The following is an 18,755-nucleotide window of genomic DNA, read 5'->3' as shown; positions in this document are numbered from 1 at the left end:
TAACAACTTTATAGATGTGTATGGATCTATTCATGTAACACACCTTCCGGACATGTACCTTTGGCGACATTCTTATTGGTGGTTAACCGATACTCTTGTTCTCTCCCAATATGTTTCTATTACCGTCTTAGGAATCTAATGTCTCCCTTGGGCCTTGCTCGGATTGGTTATCGTTTTGGGTTTTCCCTACCCCCTTCCCCCCCCCCCTTTTTTGTTCGACATGATTCCTTGCACATTTCCAGGACCAGTGTATTTTAGGAGTGTGACATTCTCTTTAGAGTCCATCTATTCAAACTAACTCGTAGTTATTCCTATATCCGAATATGTTATCACACATTATAATTAGTGCGGCGACTTTAGATCTTGTAACGTGTGCACCTGTTAGCGGTTGTGATACATTTGCTCGATCCACCCTCATTACTATTGATTCAGCTGAATGTGAGGATCGTCTTTAGCCTATTTCTCTCATTCTAGATATGTATATATATATATATTTTTATATTCTGCATTGGAGTTGATCCCTGGATAAGAAATAAATATATGAAAAATAAAATTACGTATGTATTATCTCTTTTGAGTGGGTGTGGTTTCACCGTACCCTACTTATTATTATTATATTCTTCTTGGGACCAGACATGCTTTGTAAATTATCACTCTGGCGTCTCACTTCGCTGCTCCAACCCTTCGTTTGGGGTTTAGAGTTTTACAATCTATCGCTTGTGTGGTATGGACTTTCTGTATTCACTTGTGTACCGTGAATTAGCGCTATGTGTGCACTTGAAGTTTCCCTTCTTTAGCTCACCCTAGCATTCTGAACCGCGACTATGTACTTAGTGCTGTTTATTGATCCGACATCCGTCGCTTTGCTTTGGAATTTCTACATCGCTATAACAGATTGGGACTTATACAGGCTACTATATTGTATATTGTATACTCCGACGCCTGACTAGTGGTGCCCCATCCCCTCTCTTTTCTTCCAGGGGGTGTAATCTGCCTAGACGCCTGCGCAGTCTGACTCGTGTGCGGCCATCTTTGTGCTCATGAACGCCGGATCTGCGCATGCGCACTCTGAGTCTATTCGGTCACTTGTGATATCTACCAGTCCTATGGATGTTGGGTTGCGCGTGCGCATTTACAGCCTGATCGGCCATCTTGGTACTCCTGGATCTATGTGTGTGTGACTATGTCCGGTATGGGGAACGCCGCTCTCCTACTTACCAGGGTAATGAGACTATGACGCTGTTTCACAGCTGCTATGGATCCATTCATTTGGGCATATCTTAGTTGTATATAAATAGTGGTCGGACGCACACAGCGGTACCTGCTCCTGACGAAGCCACTTTTGTGGCGACACGCATTGGGCTCTTGCCCCTTGGACCGCTGTAACGACTGGTATCTTGGTCATGTTCTTTTGGCAGTGCTATTTTCATTCAGTTTAGTGCGGCAGCTTGCTGATTTGCACAGTGGGGGTTGTGTTTCTTACATGTCATTTTCTATCTAACCTCACACACAGGCAATTGTCTAGTGGTGAATAGGTTCTTATATACCAATATTTTATCTTGATATATCCTTGTGACACTTACTGTGTACGGGTTTAGACTCATTCTGTTTGGGGTTGCCTGTACCATTCAGAGATGCTCTTGTTATATGGCATCAACTAGTTTCAGTGTTTAACACCTTATTTGCTATAATTGTACATTCTAATACTGAGGATTGACCCCCCTTTTTTTGTTTGGCATCTCACCAAATGGTATTTTCCATTTCGCCTCTCCTGTTCAATTGTCTAGGGTACTGACTATGCACAGTCGTATTAGTTCAGGAGAATTTTTGATAGTTTTCATCGTTATTATTTATTTATTATTATCGTTTTGTTATTTCTATCTATCTATTATATCTATAGGAGTCTAATACCCGTTCATTGAATTTATAGGTGTGTGTAGATATATTTTTGTGGGTAAACTCCCTTCAAGTGCTGCGAGCTGGGCCAGATATAAGTGCATTATCCTGATTATATATATATATCTATCTATCTATCTATTGTACTGTCGTGATAAGCTAGTTAGATTGTACATGACCATTTTATATATGTTTACACATGTATTTTCAGTAACCATATTAACAAGAATATTTGTCATTGTATGATACCTTTGTGTTACATGTCCAAGGGGAGGTTCCTTATTAGGAACCTTTGATGTCTCACTTTGTTTTTAAATGATTTTAACAAGTGGTGTACTGTTTTTTGTGTGTGTTTTTTGGCTGACAAATAAAGGATTTAAAAGTTATTTATACTTTACTTTTTTCGGTGATCCCCACTATATATAGTGTGACGTCTTTCTTTTGTCTGTTCTGTAGCTATTATAGGTCACACTGTGGGTTGATCCCTTGATTATTGACATTATGCTTGATGGTGCCCTCCTTTTCTTCTTTTTATATTCCCATCACAATACAGGTCATTGATCTGCATAGTATCAAACTAAGTTGTCAAGGCCTAATTCGATAAATAATGTCAAAGAGTGTCCACATTTATTGCCTCCCACTATTTCAGTATTCTGCATTTTCAAATCGGTAAGGCTGCCCCGAGAAGCCATTGGGCATACATGTACCATATCGATATAAGTCCGGGTTATCCACCCTCTCAGGCTTTGTTGGGATTTGTTCTTGGCAGCCTAGAGCAGACTTGATAATGGTGAAATCGTCTTGAGCTTTCATGTCACTAAAGACACCTTCTGATATGCTGTCTTGCATGTGTGAATAGTTTGGCAGCGTTTTGACATCACATAGATTGTCTGCATATTTAACCACAGGAGGTTTATAGGCTTGGTAGGAAACCTTGGTGGTTGTCGTAATAACGGTTTGCAAGGCTGGAGATGGTGACCTTGCATATCTGCATGGGTATTCAGCGTTGTAATAAGAGTGACCAGTATTTGGCTGAATTTGGGAATAGTCATTTCTGTCCACATATCCATTTTTGGAAAATATTTGCTTCCATCCATTGTGCTTAGCAGGGCCATCATAACTCCTCTCATGTGCATTCAGCATGCCAAGATTAGGTTGAGGCCCATTGAACTGGACTCGATCACTATCTGGCAAACTTCCCACTGCTTCTTTATACAGTGGTGGGTATGAATTGGGGGTCATGTAGCCAGGGACATGGAAATCATAACCACATGGAGTTCTGGGCACATATATTCTGTTAGGACATTTTGAAAATGGGGCCACAGAATCCCCCTGATATCCCACTGGTTCATAGTTGCTTTTGTAGGGATCTGAATTCTGAAAAGATGTGTAGTGTTGTGGTGGAAGCGGAAAGTTGCCATCTGCAACTAGACTGAGCCGTTCTGATCCATCCAGGCAAGAGATGGGGTGAGGAAAATGTCCACCACTATCGTTGTATCTTCCCATCTGAAGAGAAGCAAATAAAAATTAAACATTTAAAAAAAGGTATTATAGGTATGAACTATATGGTCATAAAAAGTTTTAGAGGAAAACACAAACGATACCTCCCCCAACTCTGCATACCTGATAGAATTCACTTCTTACTTTTCCCTCACAGTATTGAAAGGGAAGATGTCAGCAGGTTGTTGCAATTTAATCTGAGAGCAGCATAATATAGAGCAAGAGAGCCGGATGTGTCAATTATTAGGCAGTGTGCTGTAGTTTCAATACAATCAGTATTTTATCAGCAGGAGACCATGATTGCCTGACTAGGTCTCAGTTAAGGTACCGTCACACATAACGATATCGTTAACGATATCGTTGCTCTTTGTGACGTAGCAACGATATCGTTAACTAAATCGTTTTGTGTGACAGCGACCAACGACCAGGCCCCTGCTGGGAGATCGTTGGTCGCTGGGGAAAGTCCAGCACTTTATTTTGTCGCTGGATCTCCCGCAGACATCGCTGAATCGGCGTGTGTGACGCCGATTCAGCGATGTCGTCACTGGTAACCAGGGTAAACATCGGGTTACTAAGCGCAGGGCCGCACTTAGTAACCCGATGTTTACCCTGGTTACCGTTGTAAATGTAGAAAAACAAACATTACATACTTACATTCCCGGTTTCTGGTCATGTCCCTCGCCGTCAGCTTCCCGCACTGACTGGTGAGCGCCGGCCAGCTGTAAAGTACAGCACAGCGGTGACGTCACCGCTGTACTTTACGGCCGGCGCTCAGTCAGTGCTGGAAGCTGAAGGCGAGGGACATGACCAGACACCGGGAATGTAAGTATGTAGTGTTTGTTTTTTTACATTTACAATGGTAACCAGGGTAAACATCGGGTTACTAAGTGTGGCCCTGCGCTTAGTAACCCGATGTTTACCCTGGTTACCGGGGACTTCGGGACCGTTGGTCGCTGGAGAGCTGTCTGTGTGACAGCTCTCCAGCGACCAAACAGCGACGCTGCAGCGATCGACATCGTTGTCGGTATCGCTGCAGCGTCGCTTAGTGTGACGGTACCTTTACAGGCCAGTCAGGGTAATCTGTGTAACTCCACCCCACCACTGATTGGCAGCTTGCGGACAATGAAAATTGTAAACAGGAAGCTGCCAGTCAGAGGTGTGGGCGAGGTGTTACACAGCTCAGCATTCTGAGCACTACTACTTCTACAGCAGAGAAAACAAGAATTCTATCAAAACTACACAAGACAGTCCAGTAAGTGATACATCTCTGGTGTCAAGCTCTCTGCCCTGACATCATTCTGCTATTAGATTACATAGAAAAAACTGCTGACAGATTCCCTGTAAGTCATCATTGATGTGTCCAATTTATGTGCCTGGACTACACTTCGCAACTGCTATCAGCCTTCGGATGAAGCCTCGTTAGCTCTACATCCCCTACGTCCCCTAAATCATCCATGCAGAATTGTCTTCTGCTATTGCTATTGAGCTGAAACCATACACACAGGGCCGGCTCCAGGTTTTCGTCGGCCCTTGGCGAAAGAGTCTCAGTTAACACATACCACAATTCATGATGCACGCACAGATATTGCAGAGAAATATGGTATAGTACAATGCCAAAGATTTCACTTCTTAAATTACATGAGTGGCATCTATTGTAAATTCTGAAATACCATACATATAGCATAATGTATCTCATAGTCCTCCATTTATAATGCACAGCCCATAGTCCTCTATATTCGTATAATACACAGCCAATATCCTTCATAAAATATACTGCATGGCCCATAGTCCTTCATATAGTATAATGAACAGCCCATATTCCTCCAGATAGTATAATGTGCCTACATATATAATGCACAGCCCATAGTCAACCATGTAGTTTAATGCACAGTCCATATAGTCATCCATGTAGAATAATGCACAGCCCATATAGTCATCCATGTAGTATAATGTAGAGCTCATAGTCATCCATGTAGCATAATGCATAGCCTATATATCCATTTAGTATAATGGATATCCCACAGTCATCCATGCAGTATAATGCACAGTCCATTGTCATCCATGTAGTATAATGCACAGCCCATAATCATACATGTAGTATAATGCACAGCCCATAATCATACATGTAGTATAATGCTAAGCCCATAGTCATCCATTTATTATAATGCACAGCCCACAATCATCCATACAGCATAAGGCACAGCCCATAATCATCCATGTAGTATAATGAGCAGCCCATAATCACACATGCAGTATAGTGCACAAGCCATAGTCATCCATGTAGTATAATAAACGGCCCATAGTCATCCATGTAGTATAATGCACAGCTCATATTCCTCCAGATAGTATAATGCACCTTTATATATAATGCACAGCCCATAGTCATCAATGTAGTTTAATGCACAGTCCATAGTCCTTCATGTAGCATAATGCACAGCTCCTAGTGATCCATGTAGTATAATGTACAGCCCATAGTCACCCTTGTAGTATAATGCACATCCCATATAGTCATCTATGTAGTATAATGCGGAGCTCATGGTCATCCATGTAGCATAATGCACAGCCCATAGTCATTCATGTAGTATAATGCACAGCCCACAGTCATCCATACAGTATAATGCACAGCCCATAATCATCCATGTAGTATAATGTACAGCCCATAATCATACATGTAGCATAATGCACAGCCCATAGTCATCCATTTATTATAATGCACAGCCCATAATCATCCATGTAGTATAATGAGCAGCCCATAATCACACATGCAGTATAGTGCACAAGCCATAGTCATCCATGTAGTATAATAAACGGCCCATAGTCATCCATGTAGTATAATGCACAGCTCCTAGTCATCCATGTAGTATAATGTACAGCCCATAGTCACCCTTGTAGTATAATGCACATCCCATATAGCCATCTATGTAGTATAATGCGGAGCTCATGGTCATCCATGTAGCATAATACACAGCCCATAGTCATTCATGTAGTATAATGCACAGCCCACAGTCATCCATACAGTATAATGCATAGCCCATAATCATCAATGTAGTATAATGTACAGCCCATAATCATACATGTAGTATAATGCACAGCCCATAATCGTACATGTAGTATAATGCACAACCCATAGTTATTCATGTATTATAATGAACAGCCCATAGTCATCCATATAATATAATGCACAGCCCAGTCATACATGTAGTATAATGTACCGCCCATAGTCATCCATGTTGTATAATACACAGCCCATAGTCATCCATGTAGTATAATGCACAACCCATATAGTCATCCATGTAGTATAATTAACAGCCCATAGTCATCTGTATAATATAATGCATAGCCCAATCATACATGTAGTATAATGTACCGCCCATAGTCATCCATGTTGTATAATACACAGCCCATAGTCATCCATGTAGTATAATGCACAACCCATATAGTCATCCATGTAGTATAATTAACAGCCCATAGTCATCTGTATAATATAATGAACAGCCCATAGTCATCCATACAGTATAATGCACAGCCCATAGACACCCATGTAGCAATATGACCACCATGTACTCACTGATTTAAACAAACTAAATACTCACATCCACTCCCCAGCCACGCTACTTCCTCTTCTGAAGCTGGCAGCTGAGTTCAGCATGCAAGCTATGGGAGCGTATGACATCACTGCCATGCACCCCTGGTCACATGCACGCCAACATTAGCTACTGCCCTCTGATTGGCTGGCAGCATGTATTACTGCGCACGGGTTTGTGTGCTGCAATACACTTCAGCTGAATGTGTGACCGTGGTAGTTATGTTCCTGCAGATGGCGAGTGGGCCCCCCATTTTTCCAAGGCCCCACCCTTGCCTTAGTGTTGTAGGTGGTGAAGCCGACCCTGTAGACACATGTGAATAGATCAGGTGATTCTACCATCCAGAAAAGGGTATTAAGAAATTTTCAAGCAGCAAGCTTCAGCTCAGTGGCGACAGTGCCAAATAGCTTAGAATGGAAGTCATATGGGACTTCAAGGATGTTCTGGGTGGGGGACTTCATCCACATCAGCCATTGGATTATGAGGCTGACAGAAGTCATGATTATTAAACTGTTCTACACTGACTTGTATACGCCATGGTAAAGTGAAAAGTGAATTTTATTAGCTATCAGGGTTACCAACTTTACTTTCTATTTTTTTTCTAGAGCATGATTCTGATATGACGACATCAGCTGCATTCACTGGGAACTGTAAAATGATGATAATTGCAGTCAAAACATTCTCTATAAGTTTCTTCAGTTTCAAAAGAATCATGGACACCTTCATTTTTTTCATGTGCAGAGCAAAAAAGTGACCTTCTTTACGGACATTCCTGTAATTTCTGTATGGTTGACAACCCTGTCCACTATGCCTAGCTGTGTGCGGGGTAGTTAATCAACACATGTTTAAAAAAAGTATTTACTTGGCGAGCAACTCAGTGGCAGTTGGTTTGACGAGGGTTATTGAAAAAAACCAAAACATTTTTCCAGGTTTTTTCTTATATCATTTCACTTTGAAAGTCTACAGTAAATGTTACACAATCTAGAATGATGCAATAAAATAGGTAAAAGTTAGTGGCTAGCGAATATACCCGTTACTCGAGATATCTTGAGCACGCTCGTTGGTCTTCCGAGTATTTTTTACTGCTCGGAGATTTAGTTTTTCTTGCCGCAGCTGAATGATTTACATCTGTTAGCCAGCATAAGTACATGTGGGGATTTCCTAGCAACCAGGCAAAACTAAATCTCCGAGCACTAAAAAATACTCGGAGGACCCCCGAGCGTGCTCGAGAAACCTCGAGTAACGAGTATATTCGCTCATCACTAGTAAAAGTCTATCAAACATTAGCCTATATAATATATTTTATGATGATCTATGCATTCATTATCAACTCTAATATTAATCACAATAAGGATTGACTAATGAGCATGGGTAATGAGCCATCAGTCAGCTGCCATATAGATTGCTCCATGAAGCGAAACCTAAGTGCACTACAGAGCTGCTCCTGAGAGCCATTTCCTCACCTCAGATTCCAGAAGCTTCTTTTTCTGTGACAGGTGAGAGGAGGACATTTGTCTTTTTACCGCACTTCGTCTAGCTTCTGTCTCTGATTTACTTTCTGGTCTTGGATGGTCATGAACTCCTTTTGCCTGAAAATAAATCTTTATTTGTTATTCTAGAACAGATCGCCTGCAGATTACCAGTTTCACTAGAAGATATGGATGATAAGTACGTCTGGCTTGACTCAATGTGTCTATGGGGTTGTTCTAGCAGAAGAGGTTATGCTGCATTTTTTGATCCAGCCATAACGAACACTATGAATGCACATTTCCCAGTGCATTGATCTCTCTATATGAAATGTAAATATATTTGACTTTTTTTTCAGAACATAAAAATGGTTGCTAAATATCACCTGAAAGAAGATGGCTTTTCCATCTAGGCGCCAGAAATTAGTAACTGGATAACCACTGTGACCTCTACAAGGGATCAATTCTAGAGCAGAGCTACAGTTACTGCAGAGCTTTTCTGGAAAGAAAGGAGTATTAAAACATATTAATATTGTTGTTTTATATACATTTACGTCTACAGGATTTTTTTCCAGTATACGGACCGCACACGGACGACAAGTGAGAAAAAATTGTCCCACTTTTCTAGAAGAAACTCTGAAGATTTTTTTATACGGTTGTATGAAGCTATCCTAAGGCTCTGTTCACACGTTGAGTTTTTGACACTTTTTTAATGCAAATTTTAAGCTGTATTTTACAGTACCAGCAAACTCATGCAAACACATTGTGTTTTTTTTCCTGACTGATTTGGAAAACTGCTGCCTTTTTGCAAACTGCAGCATGTCACTTCTTTCAGCGTTTTTTTTTTTAGCGTACATGTATTTTCAGCCATAGGAAACAATGGGTAAGTGCAAAAACATAGGGAAAAAAAAGGTAAATATCAGTTTTTGCTGCATTTTTGGTGCAAAAAACCTAAGGAAGTGAAATCATGCTTTTTTTTTTTTTTTGGGGGGGGGCGCTAAATTTATCAATATGCACAAGAGACAGCAAAAAGAAAACAATAAAAACGCAGCAAAACCTGCATTTTGTAGGCAGCTTGCGGGAAAGAAACGCAGGAAAAATGCAATGTGTGAACATAGCCTCAATGATAACCTTGACAATTACATTATAGAAACAGGAAGACTAAAAATCAGACAAACAATATAATTTAGTGCATCATTGATGCAACAATTGAGGTAGATATCTATTTATATTTTATCCTGAAATTAAAGTACACCAACCCTGAGAGGTACAGTATGCCTAACACATAATGTGCAAGTAAAAGTGTTGTTGGCATTAGAAGTTTTCAATTTATCTTTTTTGTTTAGGGATAGTCCACTAAATAAAAGTATGAGATGATAACTCATTTTTTTCATTGTTATGAAGAAGGCTGGATGATAGTAAATTGGTGTTACATGCCCATCTTAATAATTATGCCCCATAATTTATGGTATCTAGACCTGTAGAGGAGCCGTAAACTAGACCCAAATGTTTATTATTAACGCGTTAAAAATGGATTAAATTTATATATGCTACAAACATGAGATTGTTTTTTTGCAGTTGCTTTGGTTTATTAAATAGCCTAAATTTGGAGCATAATATTTTTACTTTATTGCCATTCCTATTTAGAGCTTTTGCTGGTCACTTGGTATGGAAAACATATTTTTATTTTTCAGCACCCTGATATTTCTTAGAATTATGAATAAAGACAACACAGCATTATAGTCTGAGCACTTAAGTAATTGTGTCCTTGGCACCAGCAGAAATCACAGACTAAATAAAAAATGGGATCTATATTCAGTAATAATAATAAATTACGCAGGTGCCAATGACAATAGGGAGTCATTACATAACGGAAAATTGACACTAGGGTGAAACCAGTGCACACATAGGTGCAACCATAGTGAGAAAAGGTCATTCATCCATTGCACTCACTTTGCTGCTTCTGTCTTGCTTTGTCGCAGATTGCTGGTCTGAGCTGTAGTTTCCCCCCATCCTGTAATGCACAGCCCCTGCTGCAGACCACCACTCCCAGACAGGACTTCTTCAGGATCTGACAGTTGTGGTTGTTGGTGTTCCTCATGGCCCAGCCACTGAGGTGGCGCTGGGCATTCTTATCCTCTCCATTGTATATGAATCTAACATAGCCATCTGTCCATTCCTGGAAGTTGTCAAACTGCTTTATATCCTGAAATATAAAATGGGATGATTCATACTAGTGGCATAATATAGAATAATTCCTTTAATAAATCAGTGCTAATTTGTTACCAACCTGGCCCCTCTTCTTTACCTGGACATATTATACAAAGCATATAATCAGAAGTAGCAGCGTTTGTATATCAGAATTATTTAATATCCTTTTCTTTATATTGGTAAAGGTTTGTTTATTAAATATATATAATAATGATACAGAGTTATGAAATTATAAAATGATTTACAGATGTAGGGAGATATATCATCATTAGATACGATGAGGGATTTAGTGGAAAGAACACAGACTATTATTATGCTGAAACTTCGGTCCTATTCTATATATACCTTATTAACCTTGTTGGGATGTTATGCGGCTTTGTGATCTGAGCCCAAGCTTATAGAATGACTTATATTACAGAGATTCGGAAGCTGCAGACTTTATTCCACTTGGCCTAGCCGGCAATTAAATCTTACTAGAGGACTGGACCTGCACTGACTTCCATCACCGGCAGATAATAAACATTCTGCTAAATAACTAGCAAAGAAAACATAAATCAATGGAATCTGAATATGCCGAGCACATTATTGATAAAGGTCTGCGGATCTTTTCATCCTCACTTATTCTGTGCAATTTCTATTCCTTGCAGCATTTCTCATCGCTTCACAAACTTCGGGCAGAAAGTATAATCTACAACGATTAATAATAGTACTCATCATATTAATACTGTCCATAACTGAGCATCCTCCGCTGTGAGCTGCATGGAGATGTTTGCTCAGGTAGAAGATTGGTTTGGCAATAGATTAGCGCTTATAATTGAGACTGAACAGTCCAGTAACAGCGATGACATGTTCCCCATTGATGGCTCAGACTGGGATGTTTGCTGATGCTTTACTGAGTACACACTGGATTATTCACAGCAAATATGGCACAAGTGCTCCCTGCCTATACCGATATACTGGTGTGAGGAGGAGAGGAGGGCTCTGCAATAGCATAGATACATCCATATCTGTCTACCTATCAAACATCTATCTATCTATCTATCTATCTATCTATCTATCTATCTATCTATCTATCTACCTATCAAACATCTATCTATCTATCTATCTATCTGCACACGTATGTGTATGTGTGTATATATATATGTGTGTATATATATTATATATATGAATAGAGAATAGATGGACAGATAGATAGCTAGATAGATAGATAATAGATAGATAGATGATAGATATAATAGATTTAAGGTAGATAATAGATAGATAGATAGATAGATAGATAGATAGATAGATAGATAGATAGATAGATAGATAGATAGGAGATTTTTATATTTGTGGAAAATAGTGGAACAGCAAAAATAATCCAATTGTAATAATATAAATAATAAAAAGAACTCGAAAAATGCAAAAGAAAAAAGTGGACTTTTAACTAACCTATGTGGCAAAGTTTCAATCCTTTTCAACCTTTTTTTTTTTTTTTTCTAAAGAAGCTCTGTGACCGAAACGTTGCCACATGGGCTAATTAAAACTCTCTTTTTTTTTTATCTTATGTATCTGTAGTGTGCCGCCTCTTTTTAATATATATATATATATATATATATATATATATATATATATATATATATATATATATATATATATATATATATAAATAAACACTAGATATACCACAGACACCTTAATAGATCTGGATGTGGATACATATATATATATATATATATATATATATATATATATATATATATATATATATATATGTATGGTTTGTGTAGCGTTACAGCGAATCTTCACTAGAAGTACAAGAAATATCTGGAAACGTGAACAGAATGTTATGAGTTATTGAAAACGTAGACATATTGTCTCTAAATTGTTTTCTGTCCAAAAGAAAAGCGTATGCAAAAGAATTATAGGTGCTTTTCTGCTAGTATAGATATTACTACATTAATAGCCGCATACTTAGAGGATTGACATGAAGATGTCTTTCTTTATTTGCTGTCCTTACAGAATCTCATTGATTTTTTTACCTATTTTTCATCGAAATTCTTCTCTCTAATTCAACCAAAACGAATGTTGTTTAGGAAATCTTCAGGCAGCAAAAACCAGAATAACAGCCGCGCAGCCACTTGTGGAGAAGAGAATGTCTTGCCCTTGACTCTGAGATCTAGAACTATTAGTTATTTACACGTTGCTTGTAATCCCCTATTGCATTATCCCTGAATAATATTTCACTATGTGATCTTAGTGTTAGAACCTTATAAAAAAAAATAATGTAATTTGTGGTTATTGGAAAGAGAATTAACTACAATAATTAGCAAACAGAAGTTCTAGAACGAATTATTGTAAATAGAGTGATTAGAATCTATTATATATAATATCCCACTCATGATTACATCATGCAACCCAAATACTACTAATAATAATGTAGTATCTAAATATTAGGAAGGTGCACATGCCCTGAAAATAATAATTCTATGGCCAATCGTTCATATGTACTGCATGTTTTCTAATTGCTGGAGGCTCTGCCGACACTCAGTCTAATAGCTCTACAATTACTGTGTCCTACTTGTAACGTTTGCTAATTGTTCTATTCTTCAGCAATTAATATGTCATCGTTATTTACTGAACTCCTGCAGATTTCTTCAAGTTTTGACAGATGATAGATAGTTTGATAGATAGACTGTGATATAGATAGATAGATAGACAGACAGACAGACAGACAGACAGACAGATAGATAGATAGATAGATAGATATAGGATAGATAGATAGACTGTGATATAGATAGATAGATAGATAGATAGATAGATAAATATGGGATAGATAGATAGATAGTGATATAGATAGATGGATACATAATAGATAGTTTGATAGATAGATAGAGGATAGATAGACAGATAAAAATAGACAGATAAAAATAGATAGATAGATAGATATAGGATAGATAGATAGCTAGATAGATAGATAGATAGATAGATAGATAGATATAGGATAGATAGACAAAGGATAGATAGATAGATAGATAGATAAATATGGGATAGATAGATAGTGATATAGATAGATGGATACATAATAGATAGTTTGATAGATAGATAGATAGATAGATAGATAGATGATAGATAGACAGATAAAAATAGACAGATAAAAATAGATAGATAGATAGATATAGGATAGATAGATAGATAGATAGATAGCTAGATAGATAGATAGATAGATAGATAGATAGATAGATAGATAGATAGATATAGGATAGATAGACAGATACATATTTTGATAGGTGGATAGATAGATAGATAGATAGATAGAAAGAAAGAGAGTGATATAGATAGATAGATAGATAGATAGATAGATAGATAGATAGATAGATAGATAGATAAATGTGGGATGGATAGATAGATAGTTTGATAGATAGATAGATAGATAGATAGATAGGAAACAGCACCAGCAAAAAAGGCAACATAATAAAGTTTTGGTAGTGCATTATAGCAACGTTTCGGTTCTTAGTGTGAACCTTTTCTCAAGCCTAGGTTGGATAAATAGTTGATAGATACTATGGCTAGAAAATATATAGATAGATGATAGATATAGTAGATGCTAGATGCAGTAGATGATAAATAGATAATGATTTTATTTTTGCTTTGGCTATGAATATTACACCTTTCTACAGGTACACAGAACCCATTGTCATTGCTAATGAAATGATCTCCTGTAAGGATGTGAGCAGATTGTCAGAGGCTTCTTGTCACCGTGGTTGTTGTGTTTGCAGGCTGTGAAGAGCATACATCCCAGGTCTCCATGCATGCAGTGTGAAAGTATCTGTCAGGCTCTACTTAGTGTAAAAGGCGCTGGTTGTAGACTCAGAGTCTCTGAACTTCTCCAAGCCCCCGGTTTCCAGCCCAGAGAGGGGCTCTGCTGGCCAGGAGGCTGCACTCACCTGCGGGAGTTTGGGGTCATTGATGTCCCAGGTGAGCTTCATCCCATAAGAGCAGATACAGTCTGATTCATCGTACATGTCCCCAGACACCTTGGACATGGTCTTTACAGCGATTGTTAATTCTCCTATGAAGAGGAGAGACTACAACAATTAACCACCAGGTATCAGCTGCTACATATATAGCTGGATGCCTGCTGCAGTCCCACACATTAAAGGTCCACCAGAGATAAGGGAATGCAGACAGTGACAGGTGTGAAGTCCCAGAGCTGAAGTGTGACTTACCTGTGTGGATGGGTGATGGGCTCAGAGTCCTCTGGCTGCAGTCAGGTACAGGTAGGCTGCTTCACTGCCCTGTGCCCACCCTCCTCCTGCCTTATGTAGATGAGGGGCAGGGGTGATCCATGCTGCTGAGCCCTCCTTCCACAGGCAGGAGAAGCATGGAGATCATAGGGAGTCCATTCATTCAGGGCAGGAACATGTAATGCAGACATAACAGGAGATGTCAGGCTGTACAGAGGGGGCAGCACATCAGGGGTCTACCTTGTGTTTTTTTAAAGTAGTGGATTTTCACCAGGAAGCAGTGATAATCCTGGAGAGAAATGAGGGTCTTCTTCCTGCAGGAACTGGAAATTACATTAGAAGCCCCAACTTTCCCCAACATAAGAATATTCTTCTTGCTCCTATTACCAATATCACTCCCATAAAATATACTACATATGTTATTGCTAGAACTGCAGCTATAAAAACTACACATGGAAATGACTCGATCACCATCTAAACTAATGCTCATTATTGTATGAATATCAAGAAATCTGAATATTGCAATGATTCTAATAAAAACAGTAAAAGTCATACTGACATTGCCTGGAAATCCGAAATCTAAACTAATGGAACATAACAAGGAAAATGCCACAAAATGATCTATAGTCACATAAGGATAATATCTAATACGCTAAGTTTTCTGTGATTTCTCCAAGGGATCTCGCTTTTCAGCACGGCATTGCTGTAACTTGTAGTTCCACTTCAATATTTATTTACTTGTTTAGATGTTGTGTATAACAGAGGTCAGTATTGTATTTAGTCTGTATCTCAATTTCTTATTGTACAGTGAAGGCTAATTCTAACATTTCAGTGAATAATGATTTAATTATTAATTAATAAGCGAATGTGATAGATGTATTTTTGTTACTTGTACAGATTTTTAACTGTTTGTGTTGCAGTGATTTTCTGCTATGAATATAATTGATGTTCCCCCATTGCTTGGTGTCTATGGCTTACTACTAGTTATTGTCGGGAAATTTCAGTCACTCACCAACTATTGTAAAACTGCAACTCCTAGGATCTCTGAAAAGCCTGTGTTAGTCAAGGGATGCTGGGAGTTGTAGTGTCACATCAGCTGAAGAGATGTTGCAGACCAATGCATTATGTGTTGCTCCCACTCTGGCATTATGCACCTGTCATGATTTATGGAGGTGCAAGCAGTGGATTTCCATGATCTCTTTTCTATTCAGTGCCCTAATTTCTTTGAATTGGGCAGAATAACATTAGTAATTATTGTGTACTTTCTGGTTAGGAAATAATTGTGAATTCTCCATTTATTAAAGTTTTTTATTTAGTCAAGGTAATTACTGAATGTTACAGAATATTAAAGCATAACTGTCATTTTAATTTTTATTTCTCAAATCAATAATACTCATTAAAATAAGCAACTTTCATCATATATTTTATCGGAGGATTCTGCTTCATTTTCCTCCCAGATTGATTTTTCATTCTCAATTTATGGATAAAATCTGTAAAATTTGTATTCAGTGAAGACAGATATTCCCATTACTGAGATAGAGGAGGTGACAGTTTGTGCTTTAAAATGCTTTGGAGAGTTGAGGAGGAGGAACTAGAGGCAAAAAAGTTATCCTAAAAGGACTGTTAAAGTTCTCCATAGAACTTTATGATCACTAACCGCCATCTCCTATCTCAGTAATGGGAAATTACTGTATTTACTAAAGACATTTTACTTTGAACTGAGAATACTTTGAATGGTCAGTCCAGAAGAAGAAAAAAAATATATTTCACTGATAAGATATATTATAAAGTTTCTTATTTTGCAAAAAAAAAAAACCCATCACAGTTTGCATGTTACTTTCTCAAAAAATAATGTACATGGTCTATCTAATTTAAATTAATTGAAATTCAAATTTGCCAACATCCCCAAATTTTTCCCTCAGAATTCAACTAGCGGTAAATAAATTTGCTCCTATCTCAGTATTGAAAAGCTTGTAATTGCTTGGAAAATACATACAGCTCTGGCAAAAATTAAGAGACCACTGCAAAATTTTCAGTTTCTCTGATTTTACTCTTTATGGGTATATTTTTGAGTAAAATGTAAATTGTTCTTTTATTCTATAAACTTCTGACAGCATGTCTTTGAATTTCCAAGCAATACATTTTGTATTTTTTTTTTCCTGAAAAGGAGAAATGGTCAAAATTAAAAAAAACAGTGCTTTCAAACCTCAAATAATGCAAAGAAAACAAGTTCATAATCATTTAGAAACAACAATACTAATGTCTTAACTCAGGAAGAGTTTAGAAATCAATATTTTGTGGAATAACCATGATTTTTAATCACAGCTTTCATACGTCTCGGCATGCTTTCCACCAGTCTTTCACACTGCTTCTGGCACAAAATTTTAAGCAGTTCTTCTTTGTTTGATGGCTTGTGACTATCCATCATCCTCTTGGTTACATTCCAGAGGTTTTCAATGGGGTTCAGGTCTGGAGATTGGGTTGCCCACGACAGGGTTTTGATTTGGTGGTCTCTTAATTTTTGGCAGAGCTGTATGTCAGACAGGAGACAGAGAGACCCCCTCTGATCATAATACCGGTGAGAGATGACCCTGCTGACCATAACACCTTTTACATTAGAAGGAGAGACTTACCCATTGATTCTGGAGATGGAAAACAACTCTGCCGTATAAACTGTGCTCCGCTGGGAACCGCTGATCGGTGATGGTCCAGCAACTGACCACAACTGTACCCTTGTATGTTGTATGTACCTAGGTATGGTCATCCGCTAGATGTGATAGCTGCAGGGCATTAAGGGGAGACCTGCCATTTGCTCACTCTCTGATGTCCCAGCAGTTCTTTTGCATTAAGGGGAGACTTGCCATTAGTTCACTCTCTGATGTTCCAGCAGGTCTTTTGCATTAAGGGGAGACCTGCCATTAGCTCACTCTCTGATGTTCCAGCAGTTCTTTTGCATTAAGGGGAGACCTGCCATTTGCTCACTCTCTGATGTTCCAGCAGTTATTTTGCATTAAGGGGAGACCTGCCATTTGCTCACTCTCTGATGTTCCAGCAGTTCTTTTGCATTAAGGGGAGACCTGCCATTTGCTCACTCTCTGATGTTCCAGCAGTTCTTTTGCATTAAGGGGAGACCTGCCATTTGCTCACTCTCTGATGTTCCAGCAGTTCTTTTGCATTAAGGGGAGACCTGCCATTTGCTCACTCTCTGATGTTCCAGCAGTTCTTTTGCATTAAGGGGAGATCTGCCATTAGCTCACTCTCTGATGTTCCAGCAGTTCTTTTGCATTAAGGGGAGACCTGCCATTAGCTCACTCTCTGATATTCCAGCAGTTCTTTTGCATTAAGGGGAGACCTGCCATTAGCTCACTCTCTGATGTTCCAGCAGTTCTTTTGCATACCTCAAATCAAATCTCAAAATGTTTGAATTCATGTGAAACGACGAACTTCAGGAAATTCGACTCAAACTCAATCCTCCACAGATCGTTGTACTCATCTCTACTAATGTGCCTTAATTAAGGCATAATGAAGTTGTAACTTAGTGGAATATTAGTGCTGAAAAATTCCACACCATGTATAAATACAAGGCTGAGGAATAAGTACATCGATCCAGGTCGCTGGCAAAGGTGGTTTGTAAAATTCTTTTTAATTGAGATTTTGGGCCACATTATTCCCTACACTTCACACCTTGGCCTGAACTGATTGATTGAAATGAAATACTACAGTCCTTTATAAGGAAGTAGCTCTTCAGATGCCACATTTTATGTTCGATAGTAGCTGCATATGACATATTTCAGTTGCGGGTAATTTCCTGCAAAAGTATCTGTGACAGTAATGCCACTCATCTTGGAATACTCGTCCCTGTTGTCACCTAT

At 38.5% G+C, this 18,755-nt stretch overlaps 1 protein-coding gene across 1 annotated transcript; it reads right to left on the bottom strand.

Moving 5' to 3' along the window:
- Positions 1-2,541: 2,541 nt before the first annotated feature.
- On the bottom strand, positions 2,542-14,682 carry GCM2 (glial cells missing transcription factor 2). Its single transcript, XM_069728921.1, has 5 exons — positions 14,584-14,682; positions 10,400-10,652; positions 8,833-8,945; positions 8,444-8,569; positions 2,542-3,402 (listed from the first exon to the last, which is right to left on the bottom strand). The coding sequence occupies exons 1-5, from the start codon at positions 14,680-14,682 to the stop codon at positions 2,542-2,544; spliced, it is 1,452 nt and encodes a 483-aa protein (XP_069585022.1).
- Positions 14,683-18,755: the final 4,073 nt, after the last annotated feature.

This window comes from Ranitomeya imitator, chromosome 6, assembly GCF_032444005.1.
Source record: "Ranitomeya imitator isolate aRanImi1 chromosome 6, aRanImi1.pri, whole genome shotgun sequence".
Taxonomy (NCBI): domain Eukaryota; kingdom Metazoa; phylum Chordata; class Amphibia; order Anura; family Dendrobatidae; genus Ranitomeya; species Ranitomeya imitator.
The sequence above is the reverse complement of the archived record's forward strand: the minus strand, read 5'-3'. Positions and strand labels throughout refer to the sequence as shown.

Excerpts from the sequence above, each read along its gene's own strand:
- GCM2 (XM_069728921.1), bottom strand. The coding sequence starts at position 14,682 with ATGTCCAAGGTGTCTGGGGACATGTACGATGAATCAGACTGTATCTGC. Across the intron at positions 8,946-10,399 it reads AGCAAGACAGAAGCAGCAAA|AAAAGCTCTGCAGTAACTGT; the intron begins GTGAGTGCAATG and ends CTTTCTTTCCAG. Across the intron at positions 3,403-8,443 it reads AGAAGCTTCTGGAATCTGAG|ATGGGAAGATACAACGATAG; the intron begins GTGAGGAAATGG and ends GCTTCTCTTCAG.